Source organism: Etheostoma spectabile, chromosome 3 (genome assembly GCF_008692095.1).
Source record: "Etheostoma spectabile isolate EspeVRDwgs_2016 chromosome 3, UIUC_Espe_1.0, whole genome shotgun sequence".
Lineage (NCBI taxonomy): Eukaryota > Metazoa > Chordata > Actinopteri > Perciformes > Percidae > Etheostoma > Etheostoma spectabile.
Window position 1 is genome coordinate 7,681,846 of NC_045735.1, and position 21,015 is coordinate 7,702,860.

At 37.8% G+C, this 21,015-nt stretch overlaps 1 protein-coding gene across 1 annotated transcript; it reads left to right on the plus strand.

The window, feature by feature from the left end:
* The first annotated feature begins 289 nt into the window (after nucleotides 1-289).
* On the plus strand, nucleotides 290-12,069 carry gap43 (growth associated protein 43). Its single transcript, XM_032510134.1, has 3 exons — nucleotides 290-633; nucleotides 7,376-8,033; nucleotides 10,888-12,069. The coding sequence occupies exons 1-3, from the start codon at nucleotides 604-606 to the stop codon at nucleotides 10,965-10,967; spliced, it is 768 nt and encodes a 255-aa protein (XP_032366025.1). The 5' UTR covers nucleotides 290-603; the 3' UTR covers nucleotides 10,968-12,069.
* Nucleotides 12,070-21,015: the final 8,946 nt, after the last annotated feature.

Here is a 21,015-nt window from a genome sequence, read left to right on the forward strand (position 1 = left end):
ATTTGAGGTATCCAGTCAGTCATTAAGCAAGTCTTTTTAGGGTGGGGCCGCAGCTTTTGCTGTAGCCAGGCTAAAAGGGAGGAGGAGGAGGGTGAGAAGATGTAGAAGAGAGGAGTGCTGATCTAGAAGAGGTGGGGGGGATTCATCACTATGAGCAGAAAGAGGAGGAGAAGGAGAAAGAGAAGGAGGAGGGGAAAGAGTGAAGGTAAGAGGGGAGGAGAGAGGGATGGAGGGAGAGAGGGGAAGGGAGGGGTTTAAAGGGTGGGTTTGTAGTTATTGTCAGGCAGCGAGTAAGAGAGAGAGAGAGAGAGAGAGAGAGAGAGAGAGAGGTGCGCCCAGGCAGACCGACTGAAGAGCGTGTGTGCAAACTAGGATGAGTAAATGCACTGGGCGGCTTAGCTGGTGATACAGCCAGAGAGCGAGAGAGAGAGAGAGAGAGAGTGAGAGTGTGTGTGTGCACGAAAGCGAGCAAGAGAGCACACGAGAGAGAGAGAGAGAGAAAGAGAGAGAGAGAGAGAGAGAGAGGGTGAGAGAGAAGAAGTGAAAGGAGAAAAAAGGGAAGAAAGAAGCAGTGAACAAAAAAGGGAGGATACAACTACAACTATGCTGTGCTGCATAAGAAGAACCAAACCGGTAAACTGCTCTGATTTGCTTTATCAATATTTTCAGCTCTTTCATAATGACATAATGATGTATCTCAACTCTGAACTTTGTGACTGTTGTTTTTAGTCAGATCAGGGTGCTTGAGGAGAGATTAGAGAAAACTGTTGGTGTAATTTGCTTTGACTCCAGGCCTGACTTGTCTTTGTAGAAGTCTATCCACAGAGCCCAGACACGCCTAGTTAATTTGATTATCCTGCATGAATGGATGTCACCACAATGCCTCTTAGACCTCACACTGTACTTGCAGAGAGAGGCACGCGACTGTAACTTGATCTTGGGCAAACTGGCATTCCCTCTTATTGATCATGCACTTGAAAAAAGTAAAAGATTATTGAAAGGCACGTCTGTGATTGAGATTCTGTATTGTCTCTGAAAGTCTCCCTCATTTGTTTAGGGGCTCTACTGAACTGCTCTCATCCACCATTGTTAATGATGATTCATTAGTTAGACCAACCTATGTGCTTTTAATTGATGTCTTAAACACGGGTTTTAGTGTCTTTTGTGCTTCTGTTATCTTCAGCAGAAATGGGTGACACAGGAAAGTAGATTTCTACAGAGAAGAAAAAAAGGGTGGGGTACAGACTGAGTGAGCAGCACCATCATGTCAGTGGCCTCGGGGGAATACAATGGGAATAAATGAGTCTAAATGGATTATCAAAGCCCTCCAGCTTTATAAGTGGATGCTGTCAATTGAGGGTTATATGAAGTGTGCACTTATTCAAAGGGTTTTAAAGGCTGGTGTTGGGTAGTTTATAATATCCCATGGCTATTCTCAGTGGCAGAGAATAATAAAAGAAAAAAGGTGTTGCATGGAAGCGGGTGGGTCTTGACAGTGGAGAAAAAGGTGGCACTCTCCGGTGCTTAATTTCAGCAGCTATCAGGGTGGCTTTGTGCCTGATCAGGGCCGGTTTCCTGCTGCTATCTCAAACTGATAACTCATAACGCACTGGATTCCGATGCCACTTGATTGCTTCTTAAATGTTACCCGGTATGAGTCATTTTAGCTCTGGCAGGGAGGAGAGAGAGAAAGAGAGAGAAAGGAAGCAAGGCTTGCCAGTTAAAAGATATGTAGGAAGAGCAGGATGCAGAGCGACATGCAGGCAGGGAGAGAATGAATGGTGGGGTAGCGTGTAGCTGGTGCACATGGAGGTAGAGGGTGGAAAAAGATACAAGATGAGGTAGAAAGCGAAGGGAACTTAGTTAGCAGAGGAATAGAGGTGGGGAAAAAAGGATTGAGACAGGGGAGGGAGGTTGCAAGGTATAGGGGAAGCTAAGGAGAGGCAGGCATGCAGCAAATAGGGAACGAAACTGGATGGTGGCTACAACCGGCAGGACATGTGGCAGCGACGGAGTGAAGGATGATGGTTGAAGGAGGTGAGCAGGTGCAAAGGTGAGAAAGATCAAAAGAAAGGAAGCCGGCGTGATGCACACTGCAGCCATGTGGGTGAGGCACCGGCTTTTCCCAGTGTCGCTGCCTCGAGCGTTGGTGTCTTAGCACAAGCAAAAGAAATCCACCCGGCCTACAAGCACTTATACTTATGCCTCCTGTTTTTGAGGAGCAGAGGCATAAATTAATCCAGACATACTCTGTGGTCTTCATGGATGGATGAGCAAAGAGCATGGTTTGCTGCTTTAAACATGGCAGTGTTGCTGTGGATCCTGCCACTGTGGAGTGTTAAGTGCTGTTGCAACATCTTCACCATGGGAGTGGCTACTAGCACTTCATTTGAGTCTCCTCAGTAGCCAAAGCCCCTAGTTTTAAATTTAGTTTCATGCAGTTTTGAAGCCAAATTCTCCACCCTTGAAGTTGCTGTTGCCTTAGGTTCTTCCAGGTCCATCTTTAACTCAGGTCTTCCTCCATCACCAGGCCTACTCAAATCTGCCATTTCCCTCCATAAATCTGTACTTAAAGTCCTACCCATATGTGCTATTCTACGTCCAAACTCCTTCCTCCTAGCATCAGGACCATACCTGTCCTGCCCTCACTTGAGGGTTTGAGCCTCAATCTATCTAGACCAAAATCAAGACCTAGTCAGCTACCTTAAAGATGATCATCTCCTCTCATACAGTCACTCTGCCATGCAGTCAAAGCCCCTTTCCCCTGAGCCTGACTTTAGCCAAAGCACCAGTCACAGCCCATATTTCCATATTCCTCCACTCCACCCCAAGCCCCTTTCCTTCAGCCCCTTTCCACTTCCACTTGCCCCTATCCTCAGCCCCCCTGCACCTCTCCCCATCCTCATCCCCCTATGAGATCAGTGGCAATTGCCGAGCCTTTGTTCAGGCAGAGTCGGTGTAATTGAATTAAAGGCTGCTCCAGAGGATGTATTGACGCTGGTATATAGCTGCTTATTAGTTGCTGCGGAGCCTCTTTTTCCGGGCCGTTGTAAAAGAAACAGTGCATCCTTTAACATCGCTCATCAATTCATCGTCAAATGATGAGAGAGGGAGACAGAGATGGCAAGTGGCGGCTGTGGCAGTCACCACCTGAGCCCCCCTCTCCTCATCTGCAGGAGATAGCTGGCTAAAAGGGTGTGGTGCTCCGCTGGGTCCGTATGTGTGTGTGAGCGTTTGTGTATGTGTGTACGTGTGTGAGAGCGAGAATGAGTGGGTAGCACTTTGCTTAGTGAGAAAGAGAGTGAAAGGCAACAGAAAGAGAAAGGAGCGGGAGATATCCAGCAGTTGTAGACAGCAGCTATGTACTGGCTCTTTGGCATCTGGATAGTTCCTGCAGGAAAGCAGACAGACATTGAAATCGTGCTGGGATTTTCAGGAGAGAGTTGTCATTGCAGGAAGTATGTGTGCCATCAGCAGGGTGGCTAATATCTAACTGCCTGCTTAGGAACTGTGGTAATGTGACAAATGTTTAGGGAGTTTTTAATTGTATTTAAATTAGCTAACTTACCATTAAATATATTACTTACAATATCTGGTTTAATATACACAAATCTATTATTACACAATTAAGAGATTTGGATCAAATAAATTCAGCAGCTGCACCTGTTGGGTTTTTGATAAAAGGGCCTCTGCAAACTCAATTATAACAATTATAAATTCAAATATTACCTTTAATATTTCTCTCCCCTCTTGCTAGCAGCATTAGATCCAAGGCTGGGCAGATCAGTGAAGTGAATCTGCTTAAATGGATCAGAATAAAAAAACTAAACTTGATTATATGCGCGCCTAGTGTGTGCATTAGTAAGAGCTGTGGTTCTGTGGTAATCAACCATCACAACCCCCCCAAACCTAAATCAAGTCCCTAATGGCACTGGCAATGAGGCAGTGGGAAGGTGGTGGATTGTTACTGTGTGTCACCATTGGGGGATGGTGTGTATGTGTGTGTGTCCATTGGGGGATGGTGTGTGTGTGTGTGTGTATTTGTATGTATTTGTGTGTGTATGGTTATGGTCTTGTCGGTAAAGCCATTGACTCTCGGGTGTGGTTCTCACGACAGCGGGTGCCCACTCAAGGACAGAGACAGACAGGGAGAGAGCATAGACTGCAGCTGATAGGCAAAGCTATAATTGACACGTCCAGCTGTCGGCTAGTATACTGAACACATTTTAGCATGGCCATTTATTACTTTACAAACAGAAAAGACAGAGGCATTGTGCCAGGCTATTATGGTAAAGTGTCTTGCAGCAAGCTTTTAATGTTGCTAGATTAGCCTTAAACTGTTATAAATTAAAGGATTGCATAATATGTTTCACAACCATGCAAGAAATGATCCTTTTTTTGCTGGATAATGATATCAATTTAAAGTGGTTAATGTAGAGTATCTATGGCAAATATGTTGCCTCACCGCTAATTAATCGAGGAGGAGTTTAAACGGTTGTGGAGTCTCGGTGTGAATATTTAAAGGGAGTGTACCTTGTGGTGTGCTTTACCTTTGGGAGGTGCTGCTGTATTTATGAATGAAAATGTGTTCTGCACAGACACTGAGTGGAATAGCGCCTGCAGGAGGGTACGCAACCAGGGTTCAGTTAGCAGTGAAGATGTAATTCTTAAAGGATTTGAAATACTATTTCCATTGACATAATTCAAGATTTTAATGTTATCTCATTGATTAACCACTGGTACATGACAGCATAATACGTTTGATATGACAGGTCAAAGTAGCTCAGTACTGAATCTTATGGTCCATGAAAACAGACAACACCAGTCAGAAAATCACAGCGCAGCACTTTTGACGGTGATGCACGGACACATTTCAATAATTCAAATGATGATGCTATAATATTTGTGGTCAAACCATGATGGTGATCCTTCTTCCTCATCTTCACACACTGATATGAGATCACCTGGCACTCTGATGGTATTTTATTACATTTGCACTCAAACACACCCAGATCTCTAAATTGAATGACATACCCTCCGTTCCAACAATGATGTCATACCCCCATATTCCCTCACACCCTCGTCCATCGCTTTCCCTCTCTGTCTGACTCACTTTATGCAGCCAGTAAGTAATTCTATTTAGAGTTAAGTGCTTGGGTCAAATTTTTGGAAACTGTAAGCACCCATGAGATCATACATAGTAAAAGCCCAATCATTCACCAGAGACCTGCGTATTATTAAGAGAATAGGGTGTGCCAGCGGCACTTTGTCTGTCTCCACGTTGGCAATCTGTTCTAATAGCAGGACACTAAAGTTAATTTCCACATTTCCACAAAAATCACTATATTTGAGAAGCAGTGTAAAACCACTGAAGTTATTCTATGCCTGTCACAGCCAACAGTATCAGGCTGTTTTTTTAATAATACATTGCACAAAAATTACTTCAGGAAGATGTTATATATTAAAAATTGCAGGAAGGCCCCGAGGCAGGATTTACACCCTGAACCCTGGGGATGGCATGTGAATAAAGGTGGAGGAGGAAGTGAATATACCAACACAGCTGTACCTTGGCCTCTCTGCTCCAATATTGGACTGACACACTGACCCTGAATAAGACATGTTAGTTTAGGGCCTCTGGCTCTCAAATCATGTCACGCAGATGTGATTTCTCACACAGGCAGCTGTCCAAGTCAAACCTCGTATCCAATATAATGACATTATTAGAGACAGTAGGTATCAGGAAATAGGCTCATGGATGTAGCTACTGAGTCGCATTTTAAAAAACCATTTCCATTCCAATTCACTGACCTTAAAGATGATGCTACTGCTCAGTGACATAAACCGCCAGCATTGATACATATAACCTTTTCGGGCCCCCAACCGGCCGCACCCTCCGGCATCACACACAACCCCTCCTTAGCCATGCTGATTGCTCCGCCTGATTTACAAGTTCCCATTGGCCCGCTCCCCTGAGGGGTCAGGAGCACTGTCAATCAGGGTGACATATAGTCTTTCATAGCACCAGCCAGCAGATAGAGCCGTGATGAGTTAGCACTCTGGTTGTCAAGGTAACCTTTGATGGTTGGGAGGGGTATGGCAGTGAATGCTGAGGAGATTCTAGCAGGCAGCTGGTTCCCTAGCAGCAAGAGACGTAGCTGCAGAAAGCTACTGTACCTAGAGAATAGCAGATTGGCTCATTATTTTGGAGAAAAAGCCTAAATTGTGATTGCTTGAATTTTTCTGGTTACAATTTTGAAGATACCATTAGCTATGAATCCAGGGGAAATTAATGAATGCCATGTAGAGGTTCTACATCTAAGGATAATTATTCACTAAATCCATTTCAGCACCATTATCAAAAGGACAATATCAACCTCATGCCTGAATTGAACAACAACAATAAATGCCTCGAGTAATTTGTCGTGCCCCAAATCCCAGTGTATGCTGATTTATTATGTGGTGACAATCAACCCACACACACTTTTGGTATTCTCATGATTCACAATGCCACTAAATCTCATCTCTCCAGCACATTAAATGATAAAATTTGGTAGAGCAAATTAATCACTGGATCCTGACAAACTGGATACCTAGAAGGACAAAAACACAAGTTGTGCAGTTTTAAACATCTTTATCATTTAGCTAACTAATGCTGCACTGCCTGCATGCTCTTTGACAGCTTGTTTTGCTTCATGTTGCTTATTCACATTCATTTAAGGTGCACATTTAAAGCTTTTGATTGTTTGAACTTTGGCTATAGAGAATATTTTACCTTGATTTGTTTGCCAATTCATTTTGAATGTACTGATTCATTTTGTTTGCCACTTTCAGTGCTCATCATTCATTCCTTTATTTGATTTGATTTCTTTTCATTAGATTTATATGACTCATAGCACAACGCACTATTTGATGGACAGCTATGGATCCAGTTTCAGAAGGTAATATCATGGAATCCCTTATCCCTTCAATATTACATTGTGTACTGTCCTATTCCTAACCCTGTTCCTCATCCAGTCCTACAATTGTACTCAATTTTAAACCAGTCCTGAAACCTTAACCCAACTTGTCTCAGTCTAAAATTCTCCAACAATGGCTATAAATACCTCAATTCATAAGTTACCTAATTAATAATCTCTCATAGCATATATCTTTGTCTTTTTCTGACTTCTGACCTTCCAACTCATGCCATATTGTGCCTTTCTTTGCCAGCATGATATTTTGGGATCAGCATCCTCAAGCTAAATACCCCCACAGTAGAGGGATTCTTTGCAAGTGTGTAGCATTGCAAACAGTAAATACCCTTGCTGGATTCCAGTGGACCTACTTAATGGCTTACATTAGAGTTTAACTTGCTATATTTTGTCTTGGCTACCAGGTGGAGAAGAATGAGGAGGCGGACCAGAAGATTGAACAGGATGGCACCACCAACAAACCCGAGGACAAGGCCCACAAGGCTGCCACCAAAATACAGGCCAGCTTCCGTGGACACATAACTCGGAAAAAGATGAAAGACGGAGAGGAAGAGAAGGAGGGAGACAGTCCTGCTGCTGCAGACGAGGCAACAGAGGGAGGAGAGAAGGCAAAGAAAGCAGAGGGAGAGGAGGCACCTGCAAAGGAGGAAGAAGCTGCAGGAGAGGAGGCCAAGAAGGAGGAGGAGACAAGCCAAGCCAAAAGCCCAGTGGCAGACAAGCCAGCTAACTCTCCGGCAGCTGCAGCTGCATCTCCAGTAGGCGCAGCAACATCTCCTGTGGCTGCAGCACCGGCAGCTGCTGCCTCTCCAACAACCACCACAGCACCCTCTGAGCCCCAGAAAGAGGAGCCAAAGGTGGAGGAGAAAGCCGAGGAGAAGCCCAAAGAGGTGGAGGCCCCAGCGGCGGCAGCCGTGAGTCCTATCACAGCCACAGCTGAGGCGAAGAAGGAGGAGAAGAGTGAAGAGAAAAAGGAGGAGCCCAGACAAGCCGATGTGCCTGCTGCTGTCAGCCCGGCAGCTGAAGCAGAGAAGGAGGAGCCTAACCAAACAAAAGAAAAACAAGGTAATTACACTAAAGCTTTTAACTTCAATTCATTACAGTATGATTCATTTAAAAACCTATTTCATGCACACAATCACATGCCAAATGAAGCAAATTCCACTTGGATAGAACCAACAAGTAGGTTTCCTTAGGTGTGCACGTTTGCATGGGCACTGAGTTCAAAGACAAAAATAATTCCAGACACACTCACCAATCAAAAAGCAATTACTTACTGTAAAAAACGAATCACGGGGAATGGGTAGGCTCCACCTTCCCGTTGTCTTCTTGGCAGCCACCGCAGTTATTAACTGCTCGTTGAGTCTTTGGGATTTAAAGATCTTTGGCAGTTGTCCACCTTTCACTGGTTAACACAGAAACACAGCTCAATATTAGATTAGACAGTCTTGTATCTCAGCCTCTGCAAGATGGAAACTTCATACTGATGAGGCGGAGATTGGGATAGAAATGCAGGGTTGGAAATGATTAAGCGCTGGTCAGGATAAATGTTGTAAAATGGGCTTGTGTTATGTGTTATGCTAGTTTATTGCTAAGAAGCAGGTTGTATTATTTGCCTAGTTAATAAACAACATGTTTTTTTGATACATAAAGGTTCATCAACCATCAACCAAGACCAACATATTGACGTGGCTACAGTCATTTTTTTAAATTAAATCACAAAGAAACTTTAAACATTGCATCAGGTCCAAAATATCTTATTATATTCAACTCCAGCTAATAGATTTGAAAACAAACCACCATTTGACGTCCATTTATGGTGGAAACATACTGTTTACTAGAGAAAAGCTTGGAAGGCCATGAAATTAGATTGCAATGATTTAACAAAATCTTGATATGAACTCATATTTCTGGTCCAAGGACTCTCAGACTGGGTCAGACAGGTAGTTAATGGAGCATGCTCACTCTGGAGTAGGTGGGGGTGTGAGGTAGGGAACTCACACACACCCACTGGAGAACTACATGGAAACTAGGTCACCTAGGCCACACTGTCTCCCTGTTGTCATAGTTACCACCTCGATGGGATGGCTGCCCTGCATGGAGCAGAGCAGGGATAACAGGTGCTCTGATTTCAATGAATGATTAATGATCCCTACTGGTCACAATCCGCACCACGGAAGCCTGTCACAAACAAACACAACTTGACAAAGAACTGCTAATTAAGAATCCACTGCTGGCCACAATCTGCTTCACCAACTGCAAATTAATATTTATAACAAAGTCACTTGGCTAAGGTTTGTCAGCGCACAGACCAGACTCACAATCACAAGGACGCCAGGTACTCCAATCAGACTTAATAATTTATGAGGGTATGATCCAGATTCTTTACCTAGGGTAGTCTGTGTCACTGGCTTCACATAGTTACATCTGACCAAGTTGTTAACTGTCATAGCATGATGCCGTAGCACTGCATATTCACACATACTGTAATAATGATTAATAATTGCATTTGTATCACACAGTTCAGTGTCTTTTGAGAGAAAGGCACTCTCATGTCTGTCATACTGGCTAACAATCAATTTATTTCTTACCTGGAAGATCATGCTGTCTTAAGTGACACACTCACACATTAGTGCAAACACTAACACAGACATGATCGCCCCACTCCACTGTCTTTCTCTCTGCCTTGCCCTCAAAACACACACACAAACACATTGCTAATTGCAGATTACAAATTACCGTTTTCTATACTAAAATCAGATAAAAGCCATGCTTCCTACATTCTTTTGTACCCCTACATGCCTTACAACCACTCAATCCTACTTCCATACGCATCCATGCATTCAGTCTTAGTAAAAAATGAAAAAGTGCATTCATTCTTCCATTCATATCCATACATACATTCAGTCACAGATATACATTAAAGACCTCCAATGCAATGCTGTCATTCTTTGATGTCTCCTCTTTCTATTAAAGGAGTATGAGATCATCATGGTATGAGATCACCCCTCTCAGTGCACTTGAGTAATAGGCTCAGTCAGAAACAATAAAATGAACCAAAATCATTACAGCCTCTAGTCTATACTGTACGACATGGTCTTATCAGGAAATGTTTTTACTTTTTTATTTGTTTTCTTTTTTATTTTACGGACATGGACATGTACAATCATAATAATTTATTAGCACCAAAATAGACTTCAGCACAGGAATAATATGAAGAAAAAAAGAAAGAAGCGTCAGGGCAATATTACTCAAAAACTTGATTAGTAATGGCTCAGTTATGTATCATGGATTGTTATTCAGCAGTTTTCGCCTCTTCGTAAGTCACCTTTGGATGTTGTTACAGAGCAGTACACTGTGGGCATCACACAGTATTCAATGTGACAGGCCGAGATGCTGCTGTGAGTGTTATAATGTCAGTTCAAATACTTCATGGGACCATTAGGCGCACTCTCTTCCTTTATTATTTACAGCCCCAATGTAGGATTTCAGACATTAGGTTGCATCTTCTGACAGACATGCTCTCAGTTTTAGTAGAGTTGACATGTTGTGAACAACATGAATTACAGGTTCTTCTGTGCATTTTTTTATCTACATTTTCATAGTTTTTGAGTGTTACCAATTTCTTTTTTATACTGAGAACCTTCTGAGCTAAACTATTTAAAACATCAAAGTAGAAGCTCATACTGTATGTGATCTATTTGATACTTAGTAGCTCAGAAGAGCCAGATAGATCTTTATTATTCCAACCTCACAATGTAAAACCTCTGGACAGACTAATTTTCTCTCTTACTTTCTTCTCTCCTCTCTCCGACTAACCTTTAATCTATCATGTCCCCATTTCTCCAACCTTTCATCTAATTTTCCCCTTCTCATTTTGCCTTTTTCTCTCTTTACCCTTCACCCTCCCTCCACCCAGATGCTGCAGAGGAGTCTAAAGCAGGGGAGGCAACCCCGGCAGATGCAGCGGCGGAGGGCACCGAGTCTAAGGATGACTAAGGCAAAGTCTAACCTAATGAAAGCAGAATTAAGAGTATGGAGAATAACACAAAAACAAAAATCTAAAAAGGTTGCTCTTTGCCTTTCCAATGTGAAGGCAGTCCGTTTCTATTTGTTTGTCATTTTTTGTGTGGCAATGATTTTCTCATGTTGGGGGAGTTTCCAGCATTATGTTTTTTGGCTCAAGCTAATACTATAGTGTTGATGATAATGATAAGATGGTGATTACGAAAAATGATTGTTACCTTGATGATAATGATGAGGAGGAGGAAGATATAAACTTCACTACCTAGTATAAGTAACTCGGTGGTGAAATGAATGCTCCTAACTGGGTATTTCCACATGTAAAATGCATTGTGAATGCACAATACTTTATTTGCATTACAATGCACTTTCTTTAAACACATTTTGCAAATAAAATCTGTAGTTCTGCAAATGCACGCACAAAAACAAGCTGGTTTACAATGCAACTCTAGTTTTCAATACAGTACAAGTGTATTGAGAACACAGCAAATAGGTAACAAACTGACACATCGGATTAAGAAGAGAATGTATAATTAAATGTGTGACATTTCCAGTTGGGCAGCTTTATCCTAAATCCCAAAAACAAATATGGGACTATTACTCTCTCTTTATTCAGCTTGAGTCATTCAAGCTTGGTTTACACCCCTTTCTCAAACTCCCTGTTTACTCACATTTACAGTTAAGGACCTGTTGTCATTCAAATGACATAAGCATATAATAAACTACAGATGTCAGCTATATTCTTGGTGTAACTGGCTCTTACATAACGATTTGTGTTCTGCCAACCAAACCTGAGAACAGTAGCATGAACCATCGAACCAGATGCATGATGGGAACTCTCCCTCTGAGAGGAACTTTTTCGCAGTCACAAAAACTTAAGAGGTGTGGCGGCTTCTTTTTGATGTCTTTGGTGTTGTTATGACAGTTTATATGAATTGGAAAAAATACTCTTGCACTGATGTTACGCAAAAAAAGAAAAATCAAACAAATGAGCAAAGAAAAAATTCTTTCCCCATGTTTCAGTGAGTGCAATGTTCAGTTTCAACCTTATCAAGGAGTTCAAACTTGTGAGAAAAAATAAAAATGGTTTCAATGTCTGTTTTCAAAATAAAGCAAATGTGCCAATTACCAACATAAACTGTGGAGTCTTGTTTAAAACCATGTTAAAATTTGTTGTTAATTTAGAGGGTAGAATATATCTGGGGCCAGACTGATCATTTGGCAATAGGCTGTTGCTTTCTTGCCGAGAGTTAAATTAGAAGACCTATCACTCTCATGTTTGTCTGTTCAATATGAAGCTACTGCAAGCATTTGCTTATTTTTGTTTTTATGAAAGAATAGAACATTACAGGTTATGCAATTTATGTTATCCTCTGTGTCAGCAGTTGCTTAGCTTAGCGTGAGAACAGGCTATCATGAAATCATAAAAAAAACATCCTTTACCAGCACTTCTAAAAATAACAACTATCACATTGCATTTTCAGGATTATACTTGAATTTTGTGTTTGTACTAGAACATGGTTACATGCTTTATCGTTAAAAAAGAACAACTTAGTTTTTTTCATACTACCCATTGCTGCTGCACCTGTATTCACCCTTTGTATGAGACCCTATGTAGGAGTACCTGTCTCTTTAATCCCTCCTCCCGAATGAGCAGTCTTCTCTGATTAGCCGTTGCGCTTCCTAGAATGTCTGGAGCCTCTGCTCCGTGTTTTACTAGCTATATGTCACTACCTGAATTTGGGGAGAAATAACCAGCATTGGCCATTAGCATGTAGCTATTTAATAGTCAGCAGTATGCTGACGCTAGCTTGTAGTGGAACAAAACAAACCTTACCTTCAAGCATACCTTCAAAATTTGCAGATAAAGGCTCATGAACAAAACACGACCCAATTGGACATGTTTTAGCAGTAATGTGACCCAGAATTGCAGAGAATTTAATAATATTGACAGCCAAGATGACATTGTTTACTGGCGTTAACCATGTAGCTGCTTTAGTTAGCAGTTGTCACTAATAGAATATAGCAGCAATTTCTACAGTCAAATAAAGGATTTTAAACCAAATACTACTAATAGAAAAATGTTTCAGGAGTAATGTGACCCATAATTGTGTAGAATTTAACGATGCTGGCAGCCAAGGGGACATTGTTTACTGACGTTAGCATATAGTTACATGGGACAATGTTAACACCGCAGTGGCTTAAAAAAAAAAAAATACTCCACTGGTGCCTACTTGGAGCAGATGATCAATTATAGTAGGTCGGTTTAGAGTTGTGTAAGACTTAGCCAAGAGTAGAAAGACCTATTGAATCCAGAGTGTTTAGTTGGAAAAGAATATGGAATATTTCACATATTGTTTGCTTACTCTGTACATTAAAGCAACACCAAATCACTTTTCCTCTTTGGTCCCCCTACAAGTTGGAAGCTGAATTGTCCATTACCGCTGTCTCATTCAAACTACAGATCCGCTAATCGATCTGGCAAACTGGCATAGTGCGGTTATAGCCAATAGAGGGCCGCGAAGCGAATGCAGAAGTGCCGTTCACCCTGTTTTGAGTTGATGAACCACTGAAACAATTTTGAAAACATTATTTTAAGGTACAAAAGAATCTTTGATGTTGCTTTAATGTGTGGCTTTGCAATGGTTTAGTGGTTGGACTATTTCTTGGCTGCATGTAGTGACTTCTTTGAGACTCTACTGGTTACCTTTCAACCTCAAGGTGTCACAGATTTGTAAATTATGGATTTTTAGAGATGCAATATGTGCATTTTTGTTACTTTTGGAGAGAGCCAGGCTAGCTATTTTCCCTTGTTTGTTTTTGTTGTACTATGCTTAGCTAATTAGCTGCTAGCTGTAGCTACATATTTACCATTCATATGAGAGTGGTAATTACCTTCACATCTAACGCTCTGCAAGAAAGCCAATTTCTGTATTTTCTAAAATGTAAAAGTTTTTGTTTTATATACAATGTTTATGTCAGGCACCAAGCTTAATTCTCAGTTACTCAGGGCATAGCCTGTTCAGGGATACCAGCAAATAATTTGCAAAACCTTGATAACTACTATTTAGATATATTTCATTAGCAGAGGCAACACCTGACATGCCACATGCACATAATTATTGTCCTGGTTTTAATCTTATTGGAGAAAAATATGTTTCATATCTCACAAGATGTACCTACAGAGAATGATCGGAAGCCAAGATAAGGTACTTACTTGCCACAGTATCCAGGTTTAAGAAAATTACTTAGCTAACATGTCTATGTTTCTCAAACCTGGCATAAGGTCTTAGCTAGGTTTCTAATACTAGTATGCATGTGAACACACATTGTATGTATGTTAAGGCTGGAAGACATTGTTTTGACGTATTAATTCTTCAATATAACTGAGTAAAGAAAATGATACTCATAGTATAGCATGTCAAAAAAGGTCCTATAAATGCCATAGTATGTATGTCAAAGAAGTCATAAAAAAGTAGGCCTAATAGTGTAGTATGTTGAAGAAATAATCAAAAAGTCATAATATAGCATGTCATTAAAAGTTATATTTTAGCATGTTGATTAAAGTCATATTATGGTATGTTGAAGAAGTCATGAAAAGGTTAGTGTGTAGTTCAAATTGACATTGACATTGTAGTTTGTCTAAACAATTCATAAAAAGTCATAGTATGGTGTGCAAAAAAGTAATAGAACAGTGTATTGAAAACAGTCATTGTATAGTGTGTCGAAAAAGATTTATACAAAGTTATAGTTAGTATGTCGAAAAAACTAATAGTACAGTATATGGAAAAAGTCATAGTAGAGTAAGTCAAAAAAGTAATGTAAGAGTCATAGTTTAGCATTTTGAAAAAAGTCATGAAAAAGTCTAAGTATACTAACATGAAAAAAGTCAAAGTATGTTGAAAAGGAGTAATAGTATAGTATCTCGAAAAAAGTCACAGAAACATCACAGTATAGCATGTTGAAAAAAAGTCAGAAAAGAGTCAGAGTATAGCATGTTGAAAACGTCATAAAAAGTCATAATGTAGTTTGTCAAAAAAATTACGCTACTACATAGAAAAAAGTCATATTACAATATGTTGAAAAAAGTCACAGTATAGTATGTCCAAAAAGTTATTAAAGTCATAGTATAGCATGTTGAAAAGTGTAATAAAAAAGTCATAGTATAGAGTGTCAAAAAAAGTAATTTGTATAGAATATCAAAGAACTAATACAAATGTTGAAAAAGGTAATGCAAAGTCATAGTTTTCTATGTTGAAAAAAGTAATAAAAGAGTCATAGAATAGCATGTTAAAAAGGTCACAAAAAAGTCATAATATAGTATGTCAAAAAAAGTCATAAAAAAAGTCAAAGTATAGTATGTCGAAACAAAGTTATAGTATAGTATGTTGAAAAAAGTCACAAAAAGTCATAGTATAGCATGTCGAAAAAAGTTAGAGAATTGTATTTAGAAAAATGTCATAGTATAGAATTTCGAAAAAAGTAATAAAAGGTAATTGTGTAGTATGTAGAAATAAATAATAGTACAGTAAATTGAAAAAAGTCATAGTAGGCTATGTTATGTTGAAAATAATATTAAAAAGTCATATTATAGCATGTTGAAAAAAGTAGTAAAAGAGTCGTAATATAGCATGTCAAAAAGTAACAAAATGTCATAGTATATAGCATGTCGGAAACAAGTCATAGTACAGTATATTGAAAAAGAGTCATAGATTAGTATGTCAAAAACAATTGACAAAAAGTCATAGTATAGTAGGTAAAAACAAAGTCATAAAAAAAACTATAGTACAGTATCGAGAAAAGTCATAAAAAGGTCATAGCTTGTTGAAAAAGTAAAAAACTACGTAAAAAGTCACAGTAAAGTTTGTTGGGAAAAAAGTCATAGTATGGTATGTTGAAAAAATGTCATGGAATAGTATGTTAAAAAAAAAGGATAAAAAGTCATAGTATAGTGAGTCAAAAAAGTCCCATGGCAAATGGCATCATATCACACTGACCTATTTTATCTGACACTCTCATCATAGTTTTTTGCATATTTGATTTTTTTTTTTTCATTTCAAACCTTGAAATGTGTTGCCCTTCAAAGGGATTAAAAACAAACTTCAATATTTAGGTTGATCACACATTATTCATCACACTTACATGTTAAGGCTGGAAGTCATTGTTTTGATGTTTTATTTATTCGTCAATATCTCTGAGGACAGAAAATGATAGTCACAGTTGAAAAAAAGTCCTGAAATATAGTATAGTATGTTCAATAAGTCATGAAAAGGTCATAGTATAGCATGTAAAAAAAAAGTCATTTTGAAAAAGTTATAGTGTAGTATGTTGAAAAAATTCATGGTATGGTCTGTTGGAAAAAATCATAAAAAAGTCATAGTATGTAAAAAAAAGTTATAAAAAAATCACAACATAGTATGTCGAAATAAGTCATGAAAAAGTCATAGTATAATATGTTGAAAAACATCATGAAAAAGTATAGCAAGTCAAAAAAAGTCATTAAAAAGTTATACAAAAGTCATAAAAAACGTGTTAAATGTAATAAAGAAGTCATAGTATAGCATGTCAAAAAAAGTCATAATATAGCAAGTTGAAAAAAGTCTTATTATATTATGTCGAAGAAGTCATTGCATATTAAGATGAAAAAAGTCATGGAAAAGTAACAGTATGGTAAGTTGAATAAGTCATTTGAAAGTCATTGTATAGGCTGTCGGAAAAAAGTCAAACTCTAGTATGTTGAAAAAAGGGATAAAGAGTCCTAGTATAGTTAGTTGAAATAAGTCATATAAAAATCATTGTATAGCATGTTGAAAAAGTCATAGTTTAGCATGTTGGAGAAAAGTCATAGTTCAGTATATTGAAAAAGATTCATAGATTAGTATGTTAAAAAACGGGACAAAGAGTCATAGTATAGTAGGTCAAAATAAAGTCAGAAAGAGCCATAGTATAGAAAGTCTATATAAACGTCATATAAAAGTCATAATAAAGCAGGTTGAAAAACAGTCATACGATAGTATGTTGAAAAAAAGGATAAAAAATCATAACAAAGTCACAGTATAGTGAGTCCAAAAAAGGTCCATGGCAAATGGCATCACATCACACTGAACCATTTTATCACTCTCATCATTGATTTGTTGCATATTTGATTTTTTTCATTTTTGGGTATTAGAGCTTAAAAAACATAACTTCTCACAGGGTTTGAACACACAAACTTGAATCTTCAGACATAATGCCAAGGATTTATCACACTGAGCTATTTGCAATTTAGAATTTAAAAACTTTTTCAACATACTATACTATGACTGATAAAATCAAATCAAAAACTTCAAACCTTGAAATTTGTTGCCCTTCAAATGGTTTAAACACAACCTCCAATATTTAGGCAGATCACCCATTATTTATCACACTTATATGTTAAGGCTGGAAGTCATTGTTTTGATGTTTTATTTATTCTTTAATATAACTGAGGACAGAAAATGATAGTCGTAGTATAGCATGTCAAAAAAGTCATAAAAAAGTCATAGTATAGTAAGTCGAAGAAGTCATAAAAAAGTCATAGAACAGTATTTTGAAAAAAGTTATAAAAAAATAATTATAAAGCACGTCGACAAAAGTCATAAAAAGTCATAATATAGCATGTCAAAAAAAGTAATAAAAAGTCATGGTGTAGTATTTCATAGCAGCTTACAGTGTATCGAAAAAAAAGTTATAGTGTCGTATGTTGAAAAAAAATCATGGTATGGTCTGTTGGAAAAAATCATAAAAAAGTCATGGTATGTAAAAAAAACTTGTAAAAAATCACAATATAGTATGTAAAAATAAGTCATATAAAAGTCATATGTCGATAAAAATCATGAAAAAGTTATAGTATAGTATGATGAAAAAGTATAGCAAGTCAAAAAAAGTCATAAAGAATGTATACAAAAGTTACAATATAACATGTTGAAAAATGTAATAAAGAAGTCATAGTATAGCATGTCGAAAAAGTTATAATATAGCAAGTTGAAAAAAGTATTATCATAGTATGTCGAAGAAGTCATTGAAAAGTCATTGTACAGTATTTTGAAAAAAGTCATGTACCATGTTGAAAAAAAATCCTAATATGGTCTGTTGCAAAAAGTCATAAAAAGTCATTAAAAAATCATAGTATAGTATGTTGAAATAAGTTATAAAAAAGTCATACTATAGTAGGTCGAAAAAAGTCATGAAAAAGTCATAGTATAGTATGTTGAAAAACGTTATGAAAAAGTATAGCAAGTCAAAAAAGTCATAAAAAAGTTATAGTATAGCACGTCGAAAAATAAATCATGAAAAAAGTATAGCATGTTGAAAAAAGTAATAAAAAGTCATAGTATTGCATGTTGAAAAAATAACAAAAAGTCATAGTATTGCATGTTGAAAAAATAACAAAAAGTAATATTACAGTATGTCGAAAAAAGGCACAAATGTCCCATGGCAAATGGCGTTTTTTAGAACTCAAAATACAATGCTTCTCACAGCACACAACCTTGAATCTTCAGACATATCACCAGGTATTTATCAAACTGAGCTTTTTGCAAAGTTTGAAACCAAATGGGTTGACATTGTATTTATTGTTCCACATTATTGAGGACAGAAAATGATAGTCATAGTGTAGCATGTCAAACAAAGTCCTAAAATAACAATTCTACAGTGTGTCGAAAAAAGTATTTAAAAAGTCAGAGTATAGTATGTCGAAGAAGTAACAATAAAGTCATGGTATACTGTAGCTTGTCGAAAAAAAAGTCAAAGAATAGTATTTCGAAAAAATTATATAAAAGTCCTATTATATGTTGAATAAAGTCTTCCAGTTTGTTAAAAAGTCTGTAAATGCCATAACGTTGTTTGTACCATTGCTGGTAGCAAGCAGGTCTTGACCCCAACACGGGCACCTCGTGTGCCTAGGTCAAACATTTCACAACACAACAACATTACGCTTAGAACTGTTCTCTCACATTTGACTTCTTCATTTTAGGTGTGAAACCTCAAAACAAACAAACCATAATCAGGTTGGAACCCATGGCCAATGGCTTTTTCAAGTAGTGTTAAAGCAAAATGCACCATCTTATCTGACACTCTCATCATTATTTTGTGGCATATTTGACTTTTTCTTGTTGGGTTTTAGACCTTAAAATACAATGTTTCTCACTGGGTTTAAACACTCAAACTTGAATCTTTAGGCACAACATCAGGTATTTATCCCACTGAGCTATTTGCAAAGTTTAAAATCCAGCAGTTTGACGTTGTATTTATTGTTCTACATTACTGAGGACAGAAACATAAAACTCTGAAGACAGAGCTGGGTTTAGACATTTTATCACTTTTTTTTTACATACTATAATCATACTTTAATGACTATGACATTTTAATAACTTTTTTGACTATGCCTTTTTATATATAAAGTCATATGTTTAATGCTTGGTGGTGTACTGGGATTGTCCAGGGCAGTAAAGTGCTGGGTTTGAAACCAGCCACTGGGTCACTAGGTCTGGATCTCAAATCTTCCATGTTAACTGTACCTTATGAACACATTTATATGGTTTTTATAACACACTATATATTATGACTTTTCCGATGTCATATTATACAATGGCATTTTAACTTAGGCTATTGGAAGACAGCTTGGAGAGTCTGAGGTCTTTTGTGACATTTTATGACTACTATATTATTACTTTTTAATGATTTTTTTATGGCAAACTATATAATGACTCTTTCATAACATACTATACTATGGCACTTTAGAAGGACTTTGTTTGTATGACATCTCATACTTTGACTTTTTTAATGGCTTACATATACTATGACATGTTTATAGCCTAATTTACTGACTTTTTATGACATATATAATACTCTGGTATTTTAAATGTATACATTTTTATGGTACAATATACTATTACTTTTTATAAGATTTTACTATAACATGTTTTATATTTCTATAGCATGCAATACTATGGCATTTTTATGGCACACTTTTTAATGACATACTATATAATGACATTTCATAGCATACTATACATGTGCCTCCCATAGTGTATCGTGAATATTGCCCAGCTCTGGATGAAAACAGTTATAGCATATCAAAAAATATAACATCTACTTTCAGCCAACGAGCAGCATTGCGTAACTGAGCGTTTCTCATTTGCTTTCCTCACCCATATTTTACCAGCTGGTGTGGGGGTTGGAGCAAAAAACTGTGCAGCTACAGGCATGTTTTTCTAACCTTTGACACAGCTATATTCCCAGTTTATTTTCAAAGTCAAAGTGCTAATAATAATGCAGAATAATGTGTTTCTGTCCTCATTCTGCCAACTCCCACAACACGCTGGGGGCATGATTTGGTTTGTTATGACATCTTGTGGTGAAACATTTTATTGCAACAGTAATGTGGTGTAAACAGCCTGTGCCATATTGTCACTAATGTACTGTATGTCCATGTGTTGTGGTAATACCACCATGCTTATGCAAAAAAGTAAAACTGTAACATTCCCTTGTTGACAAGCTGAGTCTCAGTTGTATTTCTCACACTTTCTGAGGACAAAATGTCTTCCAGAGAGAATACAACAATACATATATTATTTTATTTGCATGTTACATGGTGATAAACACAATTGTACCATTAAGATTCTGTGTTCCAAGCTTATCCCCCCAAAAAAGATGTTACCTGACCCGACATCTCAAGTCACATTCAAATACAGAACATTAAATTCAAACTTCATTGTGTGTTATGAACATGTTCTCATATACCTTTGTTACATATAATTTTTTTAGAAACTGACTTTTTTTAGAAACTGACTTATGCCATAATAAAGTAAAACAGAAACAAAAAACGGTACACTGCTGTGTCATAATCCATGATTGAATCTTAGTCTCCCATGTCAAAGGGAAGGGAAGTACAAACATGATAGTTACATTTGGTGTTTAAATCTTCATTTGTTGAGTTGTATAAACACAACCTTATGGATTTGCTGACTTTACAGCATTCTAGTGTAGAAACAACACTATATAC